This window comes from Carcharodon carcharias, chromosome 31 (genome assembly GCF_017639515.1).
Source record: "Carcharodon carcharias isolate sCarCar2 chromosome 31, sCarCar2.pri, whole genome shotgun sequence".
In the NCBI taxonomy this organism is placed as follows: domain Eukaryota; kingdom Metazoa; phylum Chordata; class Chondrichthyes; order Lamniformes; family Lamnidae; genus Carcharodon; species Carcharodon carcharias.
In genome coordinates this window covers 16,269,791-16,292,430 of record NC_054497.1, presented here as the reverse complement: position 1 = coordinate 16,292,430, position 22,640 = coordinate 16,269,791, and the positions used below count along the sequence as shown (strand labels likewise).

Below are 22,640 nucleotides of genomic sequence, written 5' to 3'. Positions count from 1 at the left end.
TCCCTTCCCCCCCTGCACCCCTCACCCTTCCCCCTCGCACCCCTCACCCTTCCCCCCTGCACCCCTCACCCTTCCCCCCTGCACCCCTCACCCTTACCCCCCTGCACCCCTCACCCTTACCCCCTGCCCCCCCGCACCCCTCTCCCTTTCCCCCTGCCCCCCGCACCCCTCTCCCTTTCCCCCTGCCCCCCGCACCCCTCTCCCTTTCCCCCTGCCCCCCGCACCCCTCACCCTTACCCCCTGCCCCCCCGCACTCCTCACCCTTACCCCCTGCCCCCCTCACCCTTACCCCCTGCCCCCCGCACCCCTCATCCTTACCCCCTGCCCCTCCGCACCCCTCACCCTTACCCCCTGCCCCCCGCACCCCTCACCCTTACCCCCTGCACCCCTCACCCTTACCCCCTGCCCCCTGCACCCCTCACCCTTACCCCCTGCCCCCCGCACCCCTCAGCCTTACCCCCTGCCCCCCGCACCCCTCACCCATACCCCCTGCCCCCCGCACCCCTCACCCATACCCCCTGCCCCCCCGCACCCCTCACCTTCCCCCCTGCACCCCTCACCCTTCCCCCCTGCCACCCCGCAACCCCTGCCCCCTGCACCCCTCCCCCTTGCCCCCGCAACCCCCCTGCCCCCTGCCCTGCTCCCCCTGCCCCCTGCCCTGCTCCCCCTGCCCCCCTCATCCTTCTCCCCCTGGCCCCTCATCCTTCTCCCCCTGCCCCCCTCATCCTTCTCCCCCTGCCCCCCTCATCCTTCTCCCCCTGCCGCCCTCATCCTTCCCCCCCTGCCCCCTCATCCTTCCCCCCCTGCCCCCTCATCCTTCCCCCCCTGCCCCCCTCATCCTTCCCCCCCTGCCCCCCTCATCCTTCCCCCCCTGCCCCCCTCATCCTTCCCCCCCCTGCACACCCCACCCTGCCCCCCTGCCCGTCCCCCCTCACCCTAGCCTCCCGCCCCCTTACCCTTGCCTCCCGCCCCCTCCCCCTCGCCCCCTCCCCATCGCCCTTGCCCCCCCATCGCCCTTGCCCCCCCATCGCCCTTGCCCCCCCATCGCCCTTGCCCCCTCATCGCCCTTGCCCCCCATCGCCCTCGCCGCCCCCCGCCCCCCCCTCACCCTCAACCCCCCCTCGCCCTCAACCCCCCCTCGCCCTCAACTCACCTTCACCCTCCCTCACCACCCCCCTCCACATCACAACCCGCCCCCCCGCCCACATCCCCCTCTCCCATGCTGCCCCGGACCCCCACCTGCCACTTCTGTTCTATCCTTGGGTGAATGTATGGTAGAGGTTCATTGGTCGCCTTGTTTTTCTTCCCCAGCGGTTATCACCGTTTGCGAGACGACGCTGTTCCCACAATATTCCAGCCATGTCCTCAGGGAAAGATGGCACTGAGTGGTACAAACAGGGAAAAGACGATGGGAATTGTATGCGCCAGCGAATGGTGAGAAGTTTCTGGTGGTTGTTTGTTTTAACTGTGCGATTCTCTTGGTTTATGCCGGCGGGAAAGCACTTGTGCTGTTTACTCGATTCAAAATCAGCATCTTAACTAAAGCATTTCTCTCATTGCTGTGTTCACTGAGTTGGTGAGAAAGGCAGCGGGTGCTCGGTCTTGGAGACCAGGTGGTCAGTGCTGAGATAGCTGCTTCCGGGAAGGGGTAGGTAAGTGCAGCCACTGGATCAAGACAGAGAGAAGTGAGCTAGAGTTTCTGATCACAAACTGGTGCCAGTGAGCAGATATTGGTCGAGTGGCACGATCAGGCTCATTGTGAGGCCCCCCTGGCTAAATATCCAGTGGACACTGCTTGTTGGTCCACAATCGGAGAATGGTCACTTGGGTGAGGCAATGAAGAGTGATTGTTCACAGGAACAGACCCCAGGGTGCTTGAGAACTGGGGAGAACCTGACATTAAAATATGAGTGGGTTATTGCTCCCTTTATTAACCTTCAGCTAATCTTCCTTCCTGTCTGTCTAACAGCCTCAGTGATGGCGGTTCTTTACCTGCTGCTGCTCTCAGGAACCCTGACACTAGTTCAGAGACGGGCTTCAGCATATCTCAAGATGGTTCCGCCTTTGTTCTGGGTTATTCTGATCCTCAAGAGAAAGTGACTGAAAGTGTATGCTTGTACGAAACATCATCGCCTGATGTGCTGCTCTCCACAAACCAGGCGGGGCTAGAGACCACACCGCCAGCTGTCATTTACCTCATCGAAGTGAATTCACAGTCTGTGGAGATCGAGGGAGCTGGTAATACAGAGAAAGCTTCCAAGGACATCTCATCGCCTCAACCTGTCTCCCTGACTGAGCAGTCAGCTGACTGTCAGGTGGAGCTGGATAATGACAGGGGCCCTGTTCCCATTGCTTTGTACATGGCTCGCATTCCCAGCCCGCCTCCTAAACCTGGGGCCTACATTCCTGTTGAGCACAGTTATACTGTAGGCTGCCCGCTGGTCTGGAAGATGAAGGCAGAGGCTCTGAAGGAGGCCTTTGAGAAGGTCAGCAAGGAGCTGCGGGCCAGCAGGAAGCGTGAGAGTCGCTTGCGGGCACGTATCACCTCCATTTTGAGACCGCGAAGTCGAGTGCTTCGAGACAGATGCATGGAATCGGACTTGACTGAGGACTACCAGTCACAGTTTGAAGTGTTTGAGGTGCAGGTGGTGGATGAGGCTATGGATATATAGCTACAAACATTTCAGCTCACTCACCTGTTTAACCAATGCTGCTGAGCTCCCACCCACTCCTCCGTGAGCACCACCAGCAGCAAAGCGTGTGGAGAGCAGTGATACTGGGGAGGGGAGAGAGGTCAGGCAGGGGAAAAGACTTGAAGGAGGGGGATGGGAGAAAGGATGGGGGTAGAGGGTTGGAGGAGAATGGGAGGGCAGGAGAGGATAGGAGAGGGTTGAGGTGGGGGTGGGAAGAGGAGAGATAGAGACACGAAGCAAAGTGGCTGAGTGGAAGGTGGGACCTCTGACACAGTCATCCAGGGAGATTTTCCCAGCTATATAGAGTGACAGATATCACCATGGGTCACTCACCCTGAGTTATACAGAGCTATTTTTAATCCGTCACTGGGTTTTACTGGGTGTGAGGTGTAACCTTTGAATATTTTACTGTTTAAGATAAAAAAATAAATGTTCTCACAGTGATTGATCTCTATGATTGAGAACATTGGCTGCTCTGCAAAACACGAGCATTCTAAGTCATTGGACATTCAGCCCCAGTCATCACCCTCTTCTCCTGCATTTCAACCCCCTCATGCACATGTTTTCCATTTGTGTAGGGAATATGCAATCTCTGCACAAAGACTACTTGTCTCCTGGTGTTATCTTGTAATAGTGCTCGGGGTTTGGCTGTTCTGACCTTCTCCCTCCAGGACATGGCTGATTCACCATAGTTTGTCGGAAAGCTGGAGATCGTACAGGGAGAGACTGATGTGACTCGACTATTGCAACACATCCCTGGCTGGCCTCCCACATTCTACTCTTCATAAACTTGAGGTTATCCAAAACTCTGCTGCCTGTGTCCTAACTCCCACCAAGTGCTCTGTGACCTACATTGACTCCCAGTTACACACACCTCAATTTTACAATTCTCATCCTTCTTTAAGTCTCTCCATGGGCTCACCCCTCCCTATTTCTGTAATCTCCTCCAGCCCCACGACTCACTTGTATGTCTATGCTCCTCTAATTCTGTCGTCTTGGATATCCTCAGTTTTAATTAATTCACCTCTGGCAGCTGTGTCTTCAGCTGCTTAGCCCCTAAGCTCTGGAATTCCCTCCACATTCCTCCTTTGAGACACTCCTTAAAAACTACCACTGATCAATTTTTAACCATCTCCCCATATATCCCCTTATGTGGCTCAGTGACAAATTTTGCTTTATAAAGTTCCAGTGAAGCACCTTGGGATGTTTATTACATTAAAGGTGCTGTATAAATGCAAGTAGTCGTTGTAAAGCAACATGTAAAACAGCACACAGTACCTGCTGCACCCAGATCTCATTCAGGGCAACTACTCTTGTCATTCCACACCTCGTCTCTCAGTTTCATAATAAAACGCAAAAAAATTTGCAAAAGTACGTTGTCAGTATTCTACAAATACATTGTCTTTTGTTCCGCTATTTCATACATTTCCAAACAATGCTGCGCTGTCCCGAAATCTGAGATGGAATCTTACAGGGGTCTGTGAGATCATCATTTTGTCCAATTATATTAGTGGGATTCCTGACTTCAAACATGATTGCCGAATGTCTTCAATTTAATTAGTATCAGTCTGAACAATAAGATGAAAGCAAAATACTGCAGATGCTGGAAATCTGAAACAAATACAGAAAAATGCTGGAAAAGCTCAGCAGGTCTAGCAGCATCTGTGGAGAGAGAAATAGAGTTAACGGAAAACAGAGCTCTGAAGAAGATTCATACGGACTCGAAACGTTAGCTCTGTTTTTCTCTCCACAGATGCTGTTAGACCTGCTGAGTTTTTCCAGCATTTTCTGTTTTTGTTTCAGCCTAAACAATGACAGACAAAATGTAAAACAGCAAAACTTCAGAAGGAATGGGATTCAATGAACCACTGTAAACATAACATTTGGAATGTGCAAAAATAAACCAGTGAATAAAAATTACAGAAAGGATGGGTTAATTGGATTTATACATGGAAAAAGGAAAAGAAATGCAGGGCAGTGGGGAAAGAGCAGGGGTGGGGTGAATTAGATAGCTCTTTCACAGAGCCAGCACAGGCAAGATGGGCTGAATAGGCTGTGCTATATCATTCTATGATTCTAAGACTGATGCCATAGGGAGAAGTTTGTTTAAAAGATAAGTTTTAAGGAGATTTTTAAAGGTAGAGAGAAAAGCAAGAAGTTCTGGACAGGAGGGGTAGAGTGACTGAACTGTCTGCCACCAATAGGGGACAATAAGAACACATGATGTAGGGGGTAACACATTTGCATGGATAATGGATTGGTTGGCCAACAGGAATCAGAGTTGGGATAAATGGCTCTTTTTCGGGTTGGCAAGCACCACAGCAATCAGTGCTGGGGCCTCAACTATTTATGAACACCATTAATGGTTTGGATGAAGGGACTGAATGTATAGTAGCTAAATTTGCTGATGACACCAAAATAGGAAGGGAAGTAAGTTGTCAAAAGGAGGTAGAGAGTCTACAAAGATTTAGACAGGTTAAGTGAATGGGCAAAAGTTTGGCAGATGGGAGTATAATGTGGGAAAATGTGAACTTGTTCACTTTGGCAGGAAGAATAAAAAAGCAGTATATTATCTAAATGGAGAGAGATTGCAGAACTTGGTGGTACAGAGGGATCTGGGTGTCCTGGTACGTGAATCACAAAAAGTTAGTATCAGGTAGAGCAAGTGATTAGGAAGGCAAATGGAATGTTGTCATTCATTGCAAGGGGAATGGAATATAAAAGTGCGGAAGTTTTACTGCAGCTGTACCAGGGCCCTGGTGAGACTGCATCTGGAATACTGTGTACAGTTTGGTCTCTATTTGAAAAAGGATGTAACTGCATCAGAATCAGTTTAGAGAGGGTTCACTCGACTCATTCCTGGGGTGAAGGGCTTATCTTATGAAGAAAGGTTGAACAGGTTGGGCTTATACCCATTGGAGTTCAGAAGAATGAGAGGTGATCTTATTGAAAGGTAAGATCCTGTGGAGATTTGATAGGGTGGATACCAGAAGGATGTTTCCTTTTGTGGGGGAGACTAGAACTTGGTGACACCAGTTTAAGAATAAGAGGTCTCCCTTTTAAGACAGAGATGAGAATTTTTTTTCTCAAAGGGTTGTCAGTATTTGGAATTCTCTTGCCCAGAGAGCAGTAGAGTGAATTTATTCAAGGCTGAGTTACGTAGGTTTTTGATGGACAAGGGAGTCTAGGGCTATGAGGGGACAGACAGGAAGGTGGAGATGAGACCACAACCAGATCAGCCATGAATTTATCGAATGGTGGAGCAGACTTGAAGGGGCGAATGGTCCACTCCTGCTCCTAATTCGTATGTTCCTACAGAGGAAGGTACACAAGAACTGAAGGGTGCAAGTGGTCAGAAAAAGCTGGTGGAGGTAGGTGAAATAGAGTCTGATTCTATGAGGATGAAAATTTTAAATTGAATGCATAGGGGCAGGGGGTTAGTGTAATAAGGGTGGAATTTAGTGAGGGCAGTATTGTAACAGTGACAGCCAACGGTTTGGGGAACTATCATGGGAGAAAGAAAGGACAATGACCCAACAATTGTTTATATTTTAAGCAAGTATGCAAATGTATTGTGTCAATTAAGGATGTAAAATCTATCTGATATACAACATGTATTTATACAGCAACTTTAACATGTTGCAAGGTGTTTTACACAAGCTTTATCTAACAAATTGGCACTGAACACAAGGGCAGATAACTAAGAAGATGGGTCAATGAGGTGGTGTGTTAAAGGAGGTGGAGAGATTTAAAGAAGGAATTCCAGAGCTTGGGGCTCAGGAAGCTGAAGGCATGGGGCCACCAATGAGGGAGAGATTAAATTCAGGGATATTGCAAAAGTCACAATTGAAGGAGTGCAGAGTTCTCAGAGGCTGGAGGAGGTCACAGAGGTAGGGATGGGAGAGGCCAGGGAGGGATTTGAAATAATATATCATGTTTAAATGTGACTAAGAATTTTTGGAGAGGACAAAACAAAGGAAAGTACTTACATCATACAAAATAATTATAAAGGGTTAGTAAACGATAACACCAGTACCAGCTTGATGCATTACTAGTGAAACTCTCAGTACCTGAGCTCTGTGCCTTGCTGAAGAAACTCCCAGGTCCCAGTGAGTCCACCTGCACCCCCTCCCCAATGTCCAGTGAATCCCTCTGCCAATCACACCCCCCCACATGCTGTGAATCCTCCTGCCCTCCCCCGCAGAGCTGTGAATCCCCCGGCTCTCCCCCCCCTGCTGTGAATCCTCCTGCCCTACCCCCTACTGTGAACCCCCCTGCCCCCCCCCTGCTGTGAATCACCCTACCCTCCCCCCCGCTGTGAATCACCCTACCCTCCCCCCCGCTGTGAATCCCCCTGCCCTTCTCCCCTGCTGTGAATCCCCCTGCCCTTCCCCCCCACTGTGAATCACCCTGCCCTTCCCCCCCACTGTGAACCCCCCTGCCTTCCCCCCCACTGTGAATCACCCTGCCCTTCCCCCTGCTGTGAATCCCCCTGCCCTTCTCCCCCACTGTGAATCCCCCTGTGCTTCTCCCCCCGCTGTGAATCCCCCTGCTCTCCCCCCCCCGCTGTGAATCCCCCTGCCCTTCTCCCCCACTGTGAATCACCCTGCCCTTCCCCCTGCTGTGAATCCCCCCGCCCTTCCCCACCCCCGCCACTGTGAATCCCCCTGTGCTTCTCCCCCCGCTGCGAATCTCCCTGCCCTCCCCCCCCGCTGTGAATCCCCCTGCCCTTCTCCCCCACTGTGAATCCCCCTGTGCTTCTCCCCCCGCTGGTGAATCCCCCTGCTCTCCCCCCCCCGCTGTGAATCCCCCTGCCCTTCTCCCCCGCTGTGAATCCCCCTGCCCTTCTCCCCCTGCTGTGAATCTCCCGCCTCCACAAACCCACCCCAACACCCTGCAAAACCTGCCTCAAGTCCCTCCATTCTCAGCCCCCCTCACAGCCTCCCCTATCACAACCCACTCCAACACAACCCCCAAGTGCCTCCCTGCCCACATCCTCACAGCTCTCTCCCCTCCTGCTCCCTTACCCTCTAGCCCCAGCACCCTGTCTTGCCCCTCTGCTTCCCCCTGCACTCCACCCCAATTCCCCATGCACTTCCCCCCCATTCTCCAAATCCCACTGCACACCGACCCCCGCTACCCGAATCCCCCATGCACTCCCTCCCAAATCCCCCCTGCACTCCCCCCGAATCCCCCCTGCACTCCCCCTGAATCCCCCCCGAATCCCCCCTGCACTCCCTCCCCGAATCCCCCCTGCACTCCCCCCCCGAATCCCCCCTGCACTCAGCCCCCGAATCCCCCTTGCATTCCCCCCCCGAATCCCCCTTGCACTCCCCCCCCGAATCCCCCCTGCACTCCCCCCCCAAATCCCCCATGCACTCTCTCCCCGAATGCCCCCCTGCACTCTCTCCCCGAATGCCCCCCTGCACTCTCTCCCCGAATCCCCCCTGCACTCTCTCCCCGAATCCCTCCTGCACTCTCTCCCCGAATCCCCCCTGCACTCTTTCCCCGAATCCCCCCTGCACTCTCTCCCCGAATCCCCCCTGCACTCTCTCTCCGAATCCCCCCTGCACTCTCTCCCTGAATCCCCCTGCACTCTCTCCCCGAATCCCCCCTGCACTCTCTCCCCGAATCCCCCCTGCACTCTCTCCCTGAATCCCCCCTGCACTCTCTCCCCGAATCCCCCCTGCACTCTCTCCCCGAATCCCCCCTGCACTCTCTCCCCGAATCCCCGCTGCACTCTCTCCCCGAATCCCCCCTGCACTCTCTCCCCGAATCCCTTCCGCACTTCACCCCAAATCCCTGCTGCACTCCCCCCACCGAATCCCCCCTGCACCCCCCCGAATCCCCCCTGCACTCCCCCCCCATCCCCCCTGAATCCCCCCCGCAATCCTGCCTCCTGAATCCCCCCTGCACTCCCGCCCCTCCGAATCATCCCTGCACTCCCCTCCCGAATCCCCCCTGCACTCCCCCTCGAATCCCCCTGCACTACCCCCTGAATTACCCCCCCGAATTCCCCCTGCACTCCCCCCCGAATTCCCCCTGAACTCCCCCCCCGAATAACCCCTGCATTCCCCCCCCCCCCGAATAAACCCTGCACTCCCCAACCGAATAACCCCTGCACTCCCCACCCGAATCCTCCCTGCACTACCCCCTGAATTAACCCCCGAATCTCCCCTGCACTCCCCCTCCCCGCGAATCCCCCTGCACTCCCCCCCGAATCCCCTCTGCACCCTCCCGAATACCCCCTCCACATCTCCCGAAATCCCCCTGCACTCCGCCCCCCACTGCTCCCCGCACCCCCACTCCCCGAATCCGCCATGCAATCTCCCCCCCGAATCCCCCCTGCACCTTCCCCCGATGAATTCACCCTTGATGAATTCCCACTGCCCCATGAATTCCCTACACCCTGCAAGAATTCCCCACCTCCAAGAACTCCCCCTACATGAATCCCCCCTCCCATGAATTCCCCCTCTCCCCATGAATTCCTTCCTCCTATGAATTCCCCCTCCCCTCCATGAATTCTCCCTCTTCCCCCCATGAATTTCCCCTCTTCCCCCCATGAATTTCCCTTCTTCCCCCATGAATTACCCCTCTTCCCCCCATGAATTCCCCCTCTTAACCCATGAATTCCCCCTCTTGCCCCCCATGAATTCCCCGTCTTGCCCATGAATTCCCCCTCTTGCCCCCCATGAATTCCCCCTCCCCCACCTCATGAATTCCCCCTTCCCTCCATGAAATACCCCTTTTCCCCCTCATGAATTTCCCCTCTTCCCCCATGAATCTCCCCTCTTCCCCCATGCATTGCCCCCTTCCCCCCATGAATTCCCCCTCCCCCATGAATTCCCCCTCCCCCCGTGAATTCCCCCTCCCCCCATGAATTCCCCCCTCCCCCCATGAATTCCCCCTCCCCCCATGAATTCCCCCTTCCCCATGAATTCCCCCTTCCCCCCCATGAATTCCCCCTTCCCCCCCATGAATTCCCCCTTCCCCCATGAATTCCCCCTTCCCCCCATGAATTCCCCCCTCCCCACATGAATTTCTCCCTTCACCCCCATGAATTCCCCCTTTCCCCCCATGAATCCCCCCTTTGCCCCCAAGAATTCCCCCTGTGCCCCCATGAATTCCCCCTTTGCCCCCATGAATTCCCCCTTCCCCCATGAATTCCCCCTTACCCCCCATGAATTCCACCCCTATGAATTCCTCCCATAAATTCCCTCCTTCCCCCCATGAATTCCCTCCTTCCCCCCAATGAATTCCCCCTCTTCCCACACGATTTCCTCCTCTCCCCCCATGAATTCCCCCTCTTCCCCATGAATTCCCCTTCACCCCCCAAGAATTCCCCCTCTCCCCCCATGAATTCCCCCTTCCCCCATGAATTCCCCCTTACCCCCCATGAATTCCACCCCTATGAATTCCTCCCATAAATTCCCTCCTTCCCCCCATGAATTCCCTCCTTCCCCCCATGAATTCCCCCTCTTCCCACACGATTTCCCCCTTTCCCCCCATGAATTCCCCCTCACCCCCATGAATTCCCCCTCACCCCTCCCCATGAATTCCCTCTTTTCCCTAATTAATTCCCCCTCTCCCCCATTAATTCCCACTCTCCCCCATTAATTCCCCCTCTTCCCCCCTCCCCCACCTCATGAATTCCCCTTCCCTCCATGAATTACCCCTCTCCCCCATGAATTTCCCCTCTTCCCCCCATGAATTTCCCCTCTTCCCCATGAATCCCCCCTTCCCCCATGTATTCCCCCTCTCTCCCCCATGTATTCCCCCTCTCTCCCCCATGAATTCCCCCTCTCTCCCCATGAATTCCCCCTCTCTCCCCCATGAATTCCCTCTACCCCCCCATGAATTCCCCCCTTCCCCCATGAATTCCCTCCTCCCCCCATGAATTCCCTCTTCCTATGAATTCCCCCCTTCCCCCATGAATTCCCCCCTTCCCCATGAATTCCCCCTCTCCCCCATGAACTCCCCTTCACCCCCCATGAATTCCCCCTCACCCCCCCATGCATTCCCCCTCCCCCCTCCCCCCATGAATTCCCCCTCACCCCTCCCCCCATGATTTCCCCCTCTCCCCCCATGAATTCCCCCTTCCCCCCCATGAATTCCCCCTCCACCCCAGGAATTCCCCCTGTTTCCCCCCAGGAATTCCCCCTGTTCCCCCCCCAGGAATTCCCCCGTTCCCCCCCGATGAATTCCCCCTATTCCCCCCATGAATTGCCCCTGTTCCCCCCATGAATTCCCCCGTTTCCCCCCATGAATTCCCCGTTTCCCCCCATGAATTCCCTGTTTCCCCCCCAATGAATTCCCCCTGTTCCCCCCAATGAATTCCCTGTTTCCCCCCCATGAATCCCCCCATGAATTCCCCCCCAATTAATCCCCCCTCCAATGAATTCCCCCCATGAATCCCCCCCAATGAATTCCCCCCTCCCCCCATGAATTCCCCTGTCCCCACATGAATTTCTCCCTTCCCCCCATGAATTCCCCCTTACCCCCATGAATTCCACCCCTATGAATTCCCCCCATAAATTCCACATTCCCCCCATGAATTCCCCCTTCCCCCCATGAATTCCACCCCTATGAGTTCCCCCCATGAATTCCCCCTTCCCCCATGAATTCCCCCTTCCCCCATGAATTCCCCCTTCCCCCATGAATCCCCCCTCTTCCCCCACATGAATTCCCCCTCTCCCCCATGAATTCCCCCTCACCCCCATGAATTCCCCCTCACCCCTCCCCCATGAATCCCCCTCACCCCTCCCCCCATGATTTCCCCCTCTCCACCCATGAATTCCCCCTCCCCCCAGGTATTCCCCCTGTTTCCCCCCCCCAGGAATTCCCCCTGTTTCCCCCCCCCCAGGAATTCCCCCTGTTTCCCCCCCCCCCAGGAATTCCCCCTGTTCCCCCCCCCCAGGAATTCCCACTGTTCCCCCCCATGAATTCCCCGTTTCCCCCCCATGAATTCCCCCTGTTTCCCCCCATGAATTCCCCGTTTCCCCCCCATGAATTCCCCCCCCCCAATGAATCCGCCCCATAATGAATTTCCCCCCCAATGAATCCCCCCCCCCATGAATTCCCCCTGCAAACTCTTTCATTTCTTGTCTTCCCGCTCTGGCCTCTGGAGGCGCCGCCGAGCCGGGATTGCTGCCGACCCGGAGTTTTTTTTTTCCCGGTTTCGGCCCGAACCGGGATTGCTGCCGGGCTCCTCCGGGAAGGTGGGGCCGGGGAGCGGGTGGGGCACGTTTGCATCCAGATGAGATGCGGAGGAGGAGTTTTCCTCAATGTTCCGATGTGGCGGGAGTAAGGCTGAAATCTGGGTGTTTTGTCCCGGCGACGCGGCATTTGGAAGCGATCCAGCCCAGCGATTCCGAACATTCCCGAACGAACCCGGTAGTTCTCGGACGACCCCGAACATTCCCGAGCGATCCCGAACATTCCCGAACGAACCCGGTAGTTCTCGGACGATCCCGAACATTCCCGAGCGATCCCGAACATTCCCGAACGAACTCGGACGATCCCGAACATTCCCGAGCGATCCCGAACATTCCCGAACCCTTCCGGAGATTGCCGATCCGGGCACGCGCAGTTAAGGGGGGGCGGGGGGGGGGGTGGTGTTGGTGGTGTCTGGAGCGCGTGGCCGATCTGGGCCATTTTTCTTTAAAGAGATTGTTTTCCGCTCCCGATTAAAACATTTTCCCTTTTCTCCCGGAGGTGAATTTGGTGCCGTTTCTCCCGCCGCTCGATTTGGCGGCAGTTTTGTGTGAGACTCGGATCCTGTTAGTTTTGCTCGGGGGCTGGAAGCTCCTTTTATTCGCGGTTGATTTTATTATTTTTAAACCCGATTCTCTCGGCCCCCGTTCCCGCCGCCTCTACCCCCCCCCCCCCCCCCCCCCCCCCCCCAATCCAACACACCCCCACCCCCCCCCCCCCCCCCCCCCCCCCCTCCAACCCCCAGCCCCCGGGTTCCTCCTCCCCTCAAGCAGCCGGCACCATGGCGGCGGAGGCGGTGGCTGGCAGCGGCTTTGGCCTGGGCCCCGGCCCTGGCCCCGGCTCAGAGCGGATGCTGCGGGGGCTGAAGCGGGACGAGCCGGGAGATCCTGCAGCCGCTGAGGCGAAGAGGCAGCGGCTGGAACCGAGTCTGAACCCGGGAGAGAACGGGATGAACAGTGAGGCCGGTGGACAGGTAAGGGCCCGGGGGGGGGGGGGGGGGGGGGTGGGGCGGATCGGGAAAGGGGCACATGGCCCAGCCTCCAACCCCCAACCCCCCACCCCCCCCCCCCCCAACAAACCACAAACCCCCCCTCCCCACACAAACCCCCCACACAAATCACCCCCTTCCCAACCACAACACCCCCCACAAACCCCCCCTCCCCACACAAACCACCCCCTCCCCACACAAACCACCCCCTCCCCACACAAACCACCCCCTCCCCACACAAACCACCCCCTCCCCACAGACCCCCAGCCCCCCCACAGAACCCCCCACCCCCCTCACAGACCCCCCCACCCCCCTCACAGACCCCCACCATCCTACGCCAGACCCCAGCACCACCTCCCCTCGCAGACCCCCACCACCCCACGCAAGCCCCCAGCCCACCCCCCCACAGAAACCCCCATGCCCTTCCACGAACCCCCACTACACAGCGCCCCCCCCATCAAGCCTGCCAAGCCCCACCATCACCACCCACCTCATCTGCCCAAATCACTCTACACCCCATCACACCCTGCCCACCTACACCCTGGCCTCACGCTCCATCCCATGCCCCCCTGGCCTAGCCCCCCCATGCACTCAACGCCTCCCCATCCACCATGCCCCCCCCGGCACCCGTGCCCCTGGAGCCCCCCTTGCTCCCAACCCCTTCCTCCCCTGTGCCCCCCGCCCCGGTTCCCACACCACCCCATGCCTTCAGCACTGCATCCCCCGCCCCCCCAGTCCCATGTTCTCTGCCTGTTCTCCGATTAGTTTATTTTGTCCTATCTCATTGAGTGAGACTCCAGTTATTTTTTTTGGAGCCATTTTAGAATCAATTCATTGATGTTTTTCTCTGCTAAACGTGACCTTCATTAAAACCAAGAAATTCCCTAAGGCAGGCAGGAAAGCACTATTTAAAACCCAGCACAACTCAGCTGGGAAAATTCAGATATTGTAGAGACCCAGACTGTCGGATTTCAATTTTCTTATGCTACATGAGACAAGCTGTAACTGTTTGAAAACATTTTTTATAGGCTGGTTATTTACATTAAATGGTTCAAATGATGTTGTCTATGGATTAATATATTCCTGCTTTATTGAGATAAATAATACTCCAATTGTAGGGTCATAACAATTCTATAGACTTCAGTGGTGGCTAATGTCGATGCCATCGGGGAGGGAGGGAGATATTTGCTGTGCTTTTTGAAACTTCCGTCATTGTCTTGTTAACCCAAGGGAGACAACTTCTTGCAGTAAAACCACATGCCTGGGAAATGAAATAATGTGCATGTCTAACAACAACAGCTTGCATTTATGTAGGACATTTAGCATAGAAATACATCCACGGTGCTTCACGGGCAAATAATCAAGATATAAATTGACGCCAAGCCAAAGATTCAGATATTGGGATGACTTGCTAAAAGCTTTGATCAAAGAGCTACCTTTGAAGGAGGAAGAAGTGCAGAAATGGAAGGATTTAGGTAGCATATATCAGACCTTAAGGACTATGTGGTTTAAGGGAAGGTCACCAATGGTTTTACTAAGACAGTGGGGGATGTGTTAAAGGCCAGTGTCGGAGGAAGCCATGGAAGGGTTTGAACATGAGGATAAGAATTTTATATTGAAGATTTACGGGTCCTAGAAGCCAAGATATTCAATGAGCACAGGGATTATGGGTGAATGTGATTTGGTGTGTTAGGATATTGGCAGCAGAGTTTTGGATGAACTTAAGTTTATGGAGGGTTGGAGGTAGGAGGCCATCCAGGAGAGCATTGATTGCAATAGTTGAGTCTATAAGTAACAAAGGCATGAGTGAGCCGTACAGTGGAAAAAAAAATGCTGACTGGAATGGATGTTTGCATATTGTTATCGATACATCATAATGTTTGCTTAATTGAGCAAAAAATTCCAATTCCAATTAAATTATTTAATTTAATTTCAAAATCCAGATATTAATAAATTTTGTCAGAACCCAAAACTCAATGGTGATATAAAGAAAGTACGAGACTTTCAAAGACTGATCATCTGTTTTAAACTTCAAAAATCTCTATATTCACCATTGTAGCTCCCTGTTTGAAGATGCTGTTTAGGATTGTTAATTCGCTTTAGATAAGGTACAGGCACTACCAAGGTTGACCAAAATGAGGAGAGGTGATAAGGTTGTCTTAGGTGATATCAGCTTGGGTTTTAAAAACTTGTAGATTGTAGTAGAAAAGGAAGCCAGGAGTTCCACAGTTTTAATGTTGTGGGACAGAATGAATTGGAGCCAAAGGTAGTTTGATTTTGAGAGAGAGTCACTGAATTTGATTTTGTTGCAATAAACTTAATACTTTTAGTGAGTTATTCACTGAGGAAATACAAATGCAACTTCTGTAAGTCTGGGGAGAGGGTTAGCGAGTCTGATTTGTTTTACTTATAATCAATATATTTTCCCGATACATACTGAAAATTATATAAAGTAATAATGCTAAGGATTAACTAAGAATGTAACAAAAAGTGAAATAAGCTGACTTTTTCTGCTGTGTCTTGATCATCCTTGCATTCTTTCCCCATGCCATCCTCTATTTTAAGGTTAAGTGGTTAAAAATAAGAGCACTATTTCTTTGATCATAGTGGATTGTTGGGGACAATCCTAGTACTTGTGTAAGATTTCTAAGTCACGAGTCATGTAGGTGAGTGTGCTTTATGACAATCTGCCTCAAGTGGAGGGAAAAGCCAGTGATTTGAATAGTATTTGGTGTGAAATATTTTTATGAAAGAACTTTGAGAATATAATTGTGTGTGATTTGGTTATTGAGACTGAGTATCGTCGGCGGAGGCCCCTCGGAATTGAAGATGATGTCCATCAGGCTTGGTGAGACTTCAGATGACTGAGGAGCCCAATTCTGGAACCACATGTTCTTCTGTAGTGGGGGCATGTTGTTGCGCAGAGGAGTGGAAATTACAGCCTCGGGTTGGCTTCCTTCCCCTTCCCCTGCTGCCACTGTTCCGTCTTGCTGTTGAGCCGCTGAGCCTCGAAGTGGCTTGCGCCTTGATAGGTCAGATGGTACCATGCTGAGCGATCGGTAGCATTCTCCTCCCAGTCAGTGGGTTAATGCCTCCGTGCTTTAGAGCGACCTTGAGCTTATACTTTTTCCTTTGGCTGCCCTTTGACCGTTGGTCAACCTGCCTAGGGAGGTGGTTTTTCGGCATACGGACACAATGGAGTTAGTTCCACAGGAGCAAGGCTTCAATGCTGGTAGAAGCAGCTTCGTGAAGGAAGCTCACGTTAATCTATCGGTCCTCCCATTTGATCCCCAGGACTCGATGCAAGCACCACTGATGGAAGCTCTCAAGGATCTTAATGTGCTGCTGGTAGACAGTCCATAAGGGCGGAAGTGGACATGTTTGCTGATGATTATGAAATGTTCACTATTTGCAACTCCTCGGATCTGAAGCATTCAGTGTTCATGTGCAGCATGACCTGGGCAATATCCAGATTTGGACTGATGAGTGGCAAGTAATGTTCACGCCCAAATGCCAGGCGATGTCCATCTCCAACAAGAGAGAATCCAACCATCATCCCCTGATGTTCAATGGCATTACCATCGCTGAATCCCCCACTATCCACATCCTGGGGGTTACCATTGACCAGAAACTGAACTGGGCTAACCATATAAATACTGTGGCTGCAAGAGCAGGTCAGAGGCTGGGAATTCTGCGGAGACTAACTTGCCACCTGACACCCCAAACATTGGCTCCACCACATATAAGGCACATGTCAGGAGTGTGATGGAATTCTCTCCACTTGCCTGGATGAGTGCAGCACCAACAACACACAAGATGCTTGACACCATCCAGGACAAAGCAGCCCATTTAATTGGCACCCCATCCACCACTTTTAACATTCACTGCCTCCACCACCAATGCACAGTAGCAGCAGTGTTTACCTTCTACAGGATGCACTGCAGCAACTCACCAAGGCTCCTTAGACAACACGTTCCAAATCCACGACCGCTACTACCTAGAAGGACAAGGGCAGCAGACACATGGGAACACCAGCTGGAAGTTCCCCTCCTTGCCATCCTGACTTGGAAATATATTGCTGTTCCTTCACTGTCGCTAGGTCAAAATCCTGGAACTCTCTTCCTAACAGTACTGTGGGTGTACCTACACCAAATGGACTGCAGCAGTTCAGGAAGGCAGCTCACTGCCACCTTCTCAAGGGCAGTTAGGGATGGGCAAAAAATGCTGGTCTAACCAGCGACGCCCACATCCTGTGAACAATTTTTTAAAAAAGTACCATGCTATCTTTAATGTCAGTGTCATTGAATTAGCAAAATAGTTTAAATGTGTAATTAAATAATGGCATTTCTGATACAGGTTCCTTGTCGATTGACAGATATTTACTAGGTAAAGGTACAGAGGGCACCTAGGTGGGTAAATTAAGCTTGTTCGTGCTAAATGGCAGAACAGGCTCACAGCTGAATGGGTTACTCCTGCACTGCTAGCCTAGGTGGTGTGATCAACTCCTGGACTGGGGGTACGTGTTGACCGTCTGACTCAGGTGAGTACAACCATTTGAGCTAAACTGACAATGTAGGCAAAGACACCTCTTTGTGAAGTTTTTAGTTTATCACTTTAAATGCCTCCCAATGATAATGCCATCAGTGATGGGTCTTAACTATCAACACTTCAACCAAGTAAATGGAGTTCAAAATGCTGCAGGTAGATCAAGTTTGTAAAGATAGGCAATGCATTTATATAGTGCCTTTCATGTAGAAAAGTACCACAAAAATGTAACCAGACAAGAATTAACACCAAGCCAAAGGAAATATTAGGACAGGTAATTAAATTGGGGTCAAATAAATAGTTTTTTAAAGGAAGAGAGAGGTGGGGAGGTTTAGGGAGGGATTTCCAGAGCTTGGGGCCTAGATGGTTGATGGCTGAAGGCATTGCTAGTTTTTTTTATCACATTTCAGATGAAAATTATATTACACTGGTCTGAAACCCTGATGATGAAACTTCTGGTACTTTCCCTTGTGAGCAGCAGCTTACTGGAAAACATCTTGCATATTATGTATTCTAAACAAATTTCCCAAATATTTAAAAAAAAACTTGGAGCTACAATGAAATGCAGGCCAATGTTTGGATGTTTGTTTTTCTCTGCATTTTATTCAGATTATTCCACTATACATCATACAGTTGAAGAATACACAATACTGAATTTTAACTGTTTGACCCTTTCTCTCTAATGGGCTGACTGGACTAAGAGTGTTCACTTTGTTTAATGCTGTGGTGTGAATCTATGGTTCAAATAATTGCTCATGATTTAGCTAATAGCAATTAAGACAGCAGAAGGGAACATTGCAAAGGACTCAAATGCCCCATAAGGTAGGAGGAATTATGTCATGTTCCTATTCTGATTGTTGTCCAGCACCCCAGCTAGAGGTGCACATGTGGCTGTGAGGTGTGGACAGCATTAACCTCAGCTGGGATTTATGTTTGCATACTGCTCACATTTAGCAGAGATGAAGAAAAACACCAAGCTGCTACACTTGTTCCATGACAAGGTGGCAGTGCAACTCTAAGCATAGAATTGAAAAGTTTTATCTCTGCTGAGTCCCATATAGAACATGTAAAGTTAAAAATGCAAATACCTCCAGTGTACAATTTGGAATTAATTTAGGGTGTCTTGAGAGATAAAATCACTGTGCTCTTGTACCTATTGAATTGTAAATTGTCCCTCTTTTCAACAAACATCAGTAATACCCATTGTGAAGATTGCATAAAAGATCAATGATTCATAGCAATGAAAAAGATAGATTCATCATTGTGAATTTGAAAATCTATGAAGTATATTTCATAATTATTTTAAAGGCTGTCCAGATCCTACTTGGATGGGAGACAATGTGCTGGAATAAATATGATGTCACTAATGGTGGTGAGTTCTGTGCATCCTTTCACTTGTGACATTCCTTGTGATAAGACAATGCCCATTAGGTATGGAGGCCTTGGTCTGTGGAAGAACATGTGTAGATGTTAGCTTTGAGAGTTCCTCTGTTATGCAATTCTTCCAAGTACAGGTGTTTAGGAATTACTCTGACATAGTATTTACTCTGTGTTGGCACAGAGTACACCGAGGAACACTTGATTTCCAGGACAAGTAAGTCATTGTCAATCATTGACTGGACCAACAGGGTGAGTGGAAGTGGAGCTGGGATAAGAACCAAATTTTAATTACCTTCATCAAATTGAAGCCTCTGTCATTTACTGTCTGTTTTTGCTGGCCAGTTAAGTGTGAGACATTAATTATATAAATGTTGAATTTATTGCACAACTTTTTAAAGAAAATGCAACCTAAATATTGAAAATATTACCATCATCAGGTTGCCAACAGGAATAAAATGTTACTGTATATGAGAGAATAGATGAATTATTGATGCAAAAGTTTGAAGAAAGTTTTCAAATAAGTATACCACTTGACAACTCTGACCCCCATGCCTTCAAGTTAAAAGTGCAAGATAGCAATATAGAATAGGAGCTTAAATTGTTTTAGGAATGAAAGGCAGAAACTGGAGAGATATAAGAAAAATTTACCCTATTTATGAACACTCCAGAAACCTCTTGACTACTAAACCAACAACTGAAATAAACAGTGATTTCCAAGTTGTTGGTTAAGCCTGTGCAATGGAAACTAACATGTTACTTAATGTACCTTGTTCACAATACACTGAAGGCATTGGCAAGCATTCCATAGAAAGATGCATGTTGAAGCACAGTACGCAGTTCATACTGGGACTGATCACTCTATTTTTGAGAAAAGTTATGTTTCTATTGTCACTGGGCTATTGCCAATTCTAGGCCATCGTGTTGTAACCAGTAAGTCAAGTGGCATATTTATTTCTACCCTCTTTAGCTCATCTAAGGATGTTTGCCTGCTCCCATTCAGAATGAGGACAAGCAAGCTAACACAACTACACTCCAAACACCAGATTTTGTAAGCAACAGCACAGGAGATTAGCTAATATATGCATTATATGGCATATATTAGATTGTAATATATTAGTACTTTGCAGACTGAAAAACTATCATTGCAACTTCAAGATTTTATGGCTAAGCAAAGGCACATATGTCAGGAAGCAGTTACATCATGTCAGAAAGCTGGTTACTGATCTGATTTGCACAATCCCAGCTAAAGCAGCTTTGTCCATTCTAAACTTGATAAGCAGCAATGAAACAAGCTTTATCTGCCATGATCTGAAATGGATTAAACCCAGGACTGTCGTGATGCAAATCTCAGCCAATTTATGAAGCATACTCCAAGCCAGACTTCGCTCCATAACAAACTGAGCAGGTTTTGAAAATAAATCATATAACACTAATCGTTTTTTTTTCAGTTTTTGTTTTCTCAGCAGGAGAATGAACTTCTCCTTACCTAGACCATTTTCCCTTTAGTCCAGGTTCTGTAAAATTACATAAATGGCATGCAAGCTTCGTAACCTTATCACAAATCCTAATCTTAGAAGTACCCAACATTTTCATTACCGCCATCAAATAGGACCACATTACATTTTAAAGAATTTTGTGGGGTGGGCAGGGGGAAATAGATATCTTTCATATAGAGCATTAACAATTCATTTCCTCAAATTTGAGCCTGCATTTCACGTAAACAAGCTCCTAAAATAGAACTCATAAGGTCATTTAACAAATTGTAGGATTTTCATTAGATTTCAGCAAGGTAGTTTGGAAATAGCCTCATGGGGAACATAAGTAGTGGCATATTGGAAAGAACTTGCAAAGCTGTGCTCTGTAAATTACCTGAATGAAAATGTTCATTTGGTTGTGAATTTAATAAGCAAGTCTTCACTGATAATCTGTAGAAAGGAAGAGTAGAACTATGTTCATGAAGATACACGATACTGTATAAGTAAAGCCAAAGGAAAGGCCACATTCTAGACAGCGCTGTCCATCCCTTTAGTATTCCAAACCTCCCACCATAGGTTCTACATATTTGAACATGGCCATGGTTTTCATCCTTGCCACCCTACCCAGATTAGCGTTCCAAATGAAGAACATCTCCCAAATTTCCTTAAGTTTACTTTTCATCATTTTAACTTTTGCTAGCCTGAGTGCACCAGATGTGATTGCTTCCTACAAACCAAAGGAACACTGATTGGATGAAGCAAGGGAGTGTCAGGCTGTTCAGTTGTGGGGAGCATCACAGTTGAGTTTGATGGCACAAATATGGAGTTGGAAGCTCTGCTTGGGATCAAATGTGACACCAAGGTTGTGAACAGGCTGAGTTAATCTCAGGTTGCTGCCAGGGAGAGGAATGGAGTCAGTAGTTAGGGAATGGAATAAAAACAGAAAATACTGGAAAAACCTCGGCAGGTCTGGCAGTGTCAGTGGAGAGAAAAACAGTTGAAGTTTCAAATCCATGTGTCTCCTCTTCAGAGCAAAGTTAGGGAATGGAGTTTAGAACGGTTATTGAAAATGATGACTTTAGTCTTAAAAGTTTATTTGGAGGAAATTTCTGCTCGTTTGGTACTGGATGTTGGAAAGCCGTCTGATAATTCAGCAACGGTGAAGGAGGTGATGAGTTAGAGCTGGATGTTGTCAGCATACATGTGAAAACTAATGCTGGGCCTCCCAGTGACGTCACTAAGGGGCAGCATGTAGGTGAGAAATAGAAGGAGCCAAAGACAGATCCTTGGGTGGGGACGGGTGGGATTTGGGTGGGCGATGGAGCAGGAAGAGAAGTCATTGCCATTTGAATCACTGGGGGTGGATTTCTTTGCTCCATCACTGCTCCATGTGTCATTAACTGAATTTTACGGTTGACTAATTTTTTCCTCTTGCCACTAAAAGGTTGCAGCGCTTACTTTTGTGGAATGAATAGTGTACTCTGCTTGGTTATTGTGTATGTATGCTGGCTTTGAATGCTGGGATGCTCCATCATTTGGAGTTATTTTGGGGTTTTTCAGATCATGAATATACTTCAAACCCTGGCCATGGAGCTAATTGAACGGGAAATTGAGAACACGTTTTTTCAAATGGTGTTTCAGTATTTAAATTGAAAATTTAGGTTACATTATTTGTTACTCCCACTTACTGAATTGGAGGTCTTAGCGAGATTTAATGATTGGTGAGGCTGGGTTGCCTGAATGTGTTCTGTCCAATTAGTGTAACTCTGGAATAATTGATCAAAAAGAACTGTTATCTAACTTTAGCTAATGTTCTTCTCAATGGAGCACAGCTCACTTATGACGTCCTTGGTCTTTTAGATTTGCAGCCATTAATCTTTGACATTTACAATCTATATCTTCAAGTGAACCTGAGCTTGTGAAATAAAGAGGAGGGGTTGATTTGATTTTTTTTTTTCCCTTGCTGCCTGGTTGTTCATTTTTAGTTGCAGTTTACTATTTGGAAGCTGGAAATGTTAATAAATGCTTAATTTGTTCTATATTCTTCTTGTGAACTGATTTTCCTACATTGACCAGCACAGAAGATTCTAAAAATAAAAACAAAAAAACTGCGGATGCTGGAAATCCAAAACAAAAACAAAAACAGAATTACCTGGAAAAACTCAGCAGGTCTGGCAGCATCTAGTTTCTAGTCTTGTTGCTAATCATCACTCAGGAGAATCTTAACATGTGTAAGCCTGGGAATTAATGTATGAAACTTCACAGCTCTGGAGCTTAAAATGAACCATTAATGGCATGTGTGACCCAGGCAAGTCTGATTCAGCCTACTGGAATTATGTAATGACA

General features: G+C 49.8%; 2 protein-coding genes across 5 annotated transcripts in view; both read left to right on the top strand.

The window, feature by feature from the left end:
* The first annotated feature begins 1,309 nt into the window (after positions 1 to 1,309).
* Positions 1,310 to 4,071, top strand: LOC121271546 (THAP domain-containing protein 7-like). Its single transcript, XM_041177538.1, has 2 exons — positions 1,310 to 1,434; positions 1,970 to 4,071. The coding sequence occupies exons 1-2, from the start codon at positions 1,376 to 1,378 to the stop codon at positions 2,670 to 2,672; spliced, it is 762 nt and encodes a 253-aa protein (XP_041033472.1). The 5' UTR covers positions 1,310 to 1,375; the 3' UTR covers positions 2,673 to 4,071.
* An 8,573-nt stretch (positions 4,072 to 12,644) lies between these two features.
* LOC121271737 (RNA binding protein fox-1 homolog 1-like) overlaps positions 12,645 to 22,640 on the top strand; it is a 312,146-nt gene continuing 302,150 nt past the window's right edge. For all 4 annotated transcript variants that reach the window (XR_005941752.1, XM_041177947.1, XM_041177944.1 and 1 more), the window contains exon 1: positions 12,645 to 12,879. Coding sequence is in view for 3 of the 4 variants with exons in the window: in XM_041177947.1 (XP_041033881.1) it covers positions 12,688 to 12,879 (192 nt within the window). In the remaining variant the exon portion in view is untranslated. The remainder of the gene's footprint in view (positions 12,880 to 22,640) is intronic.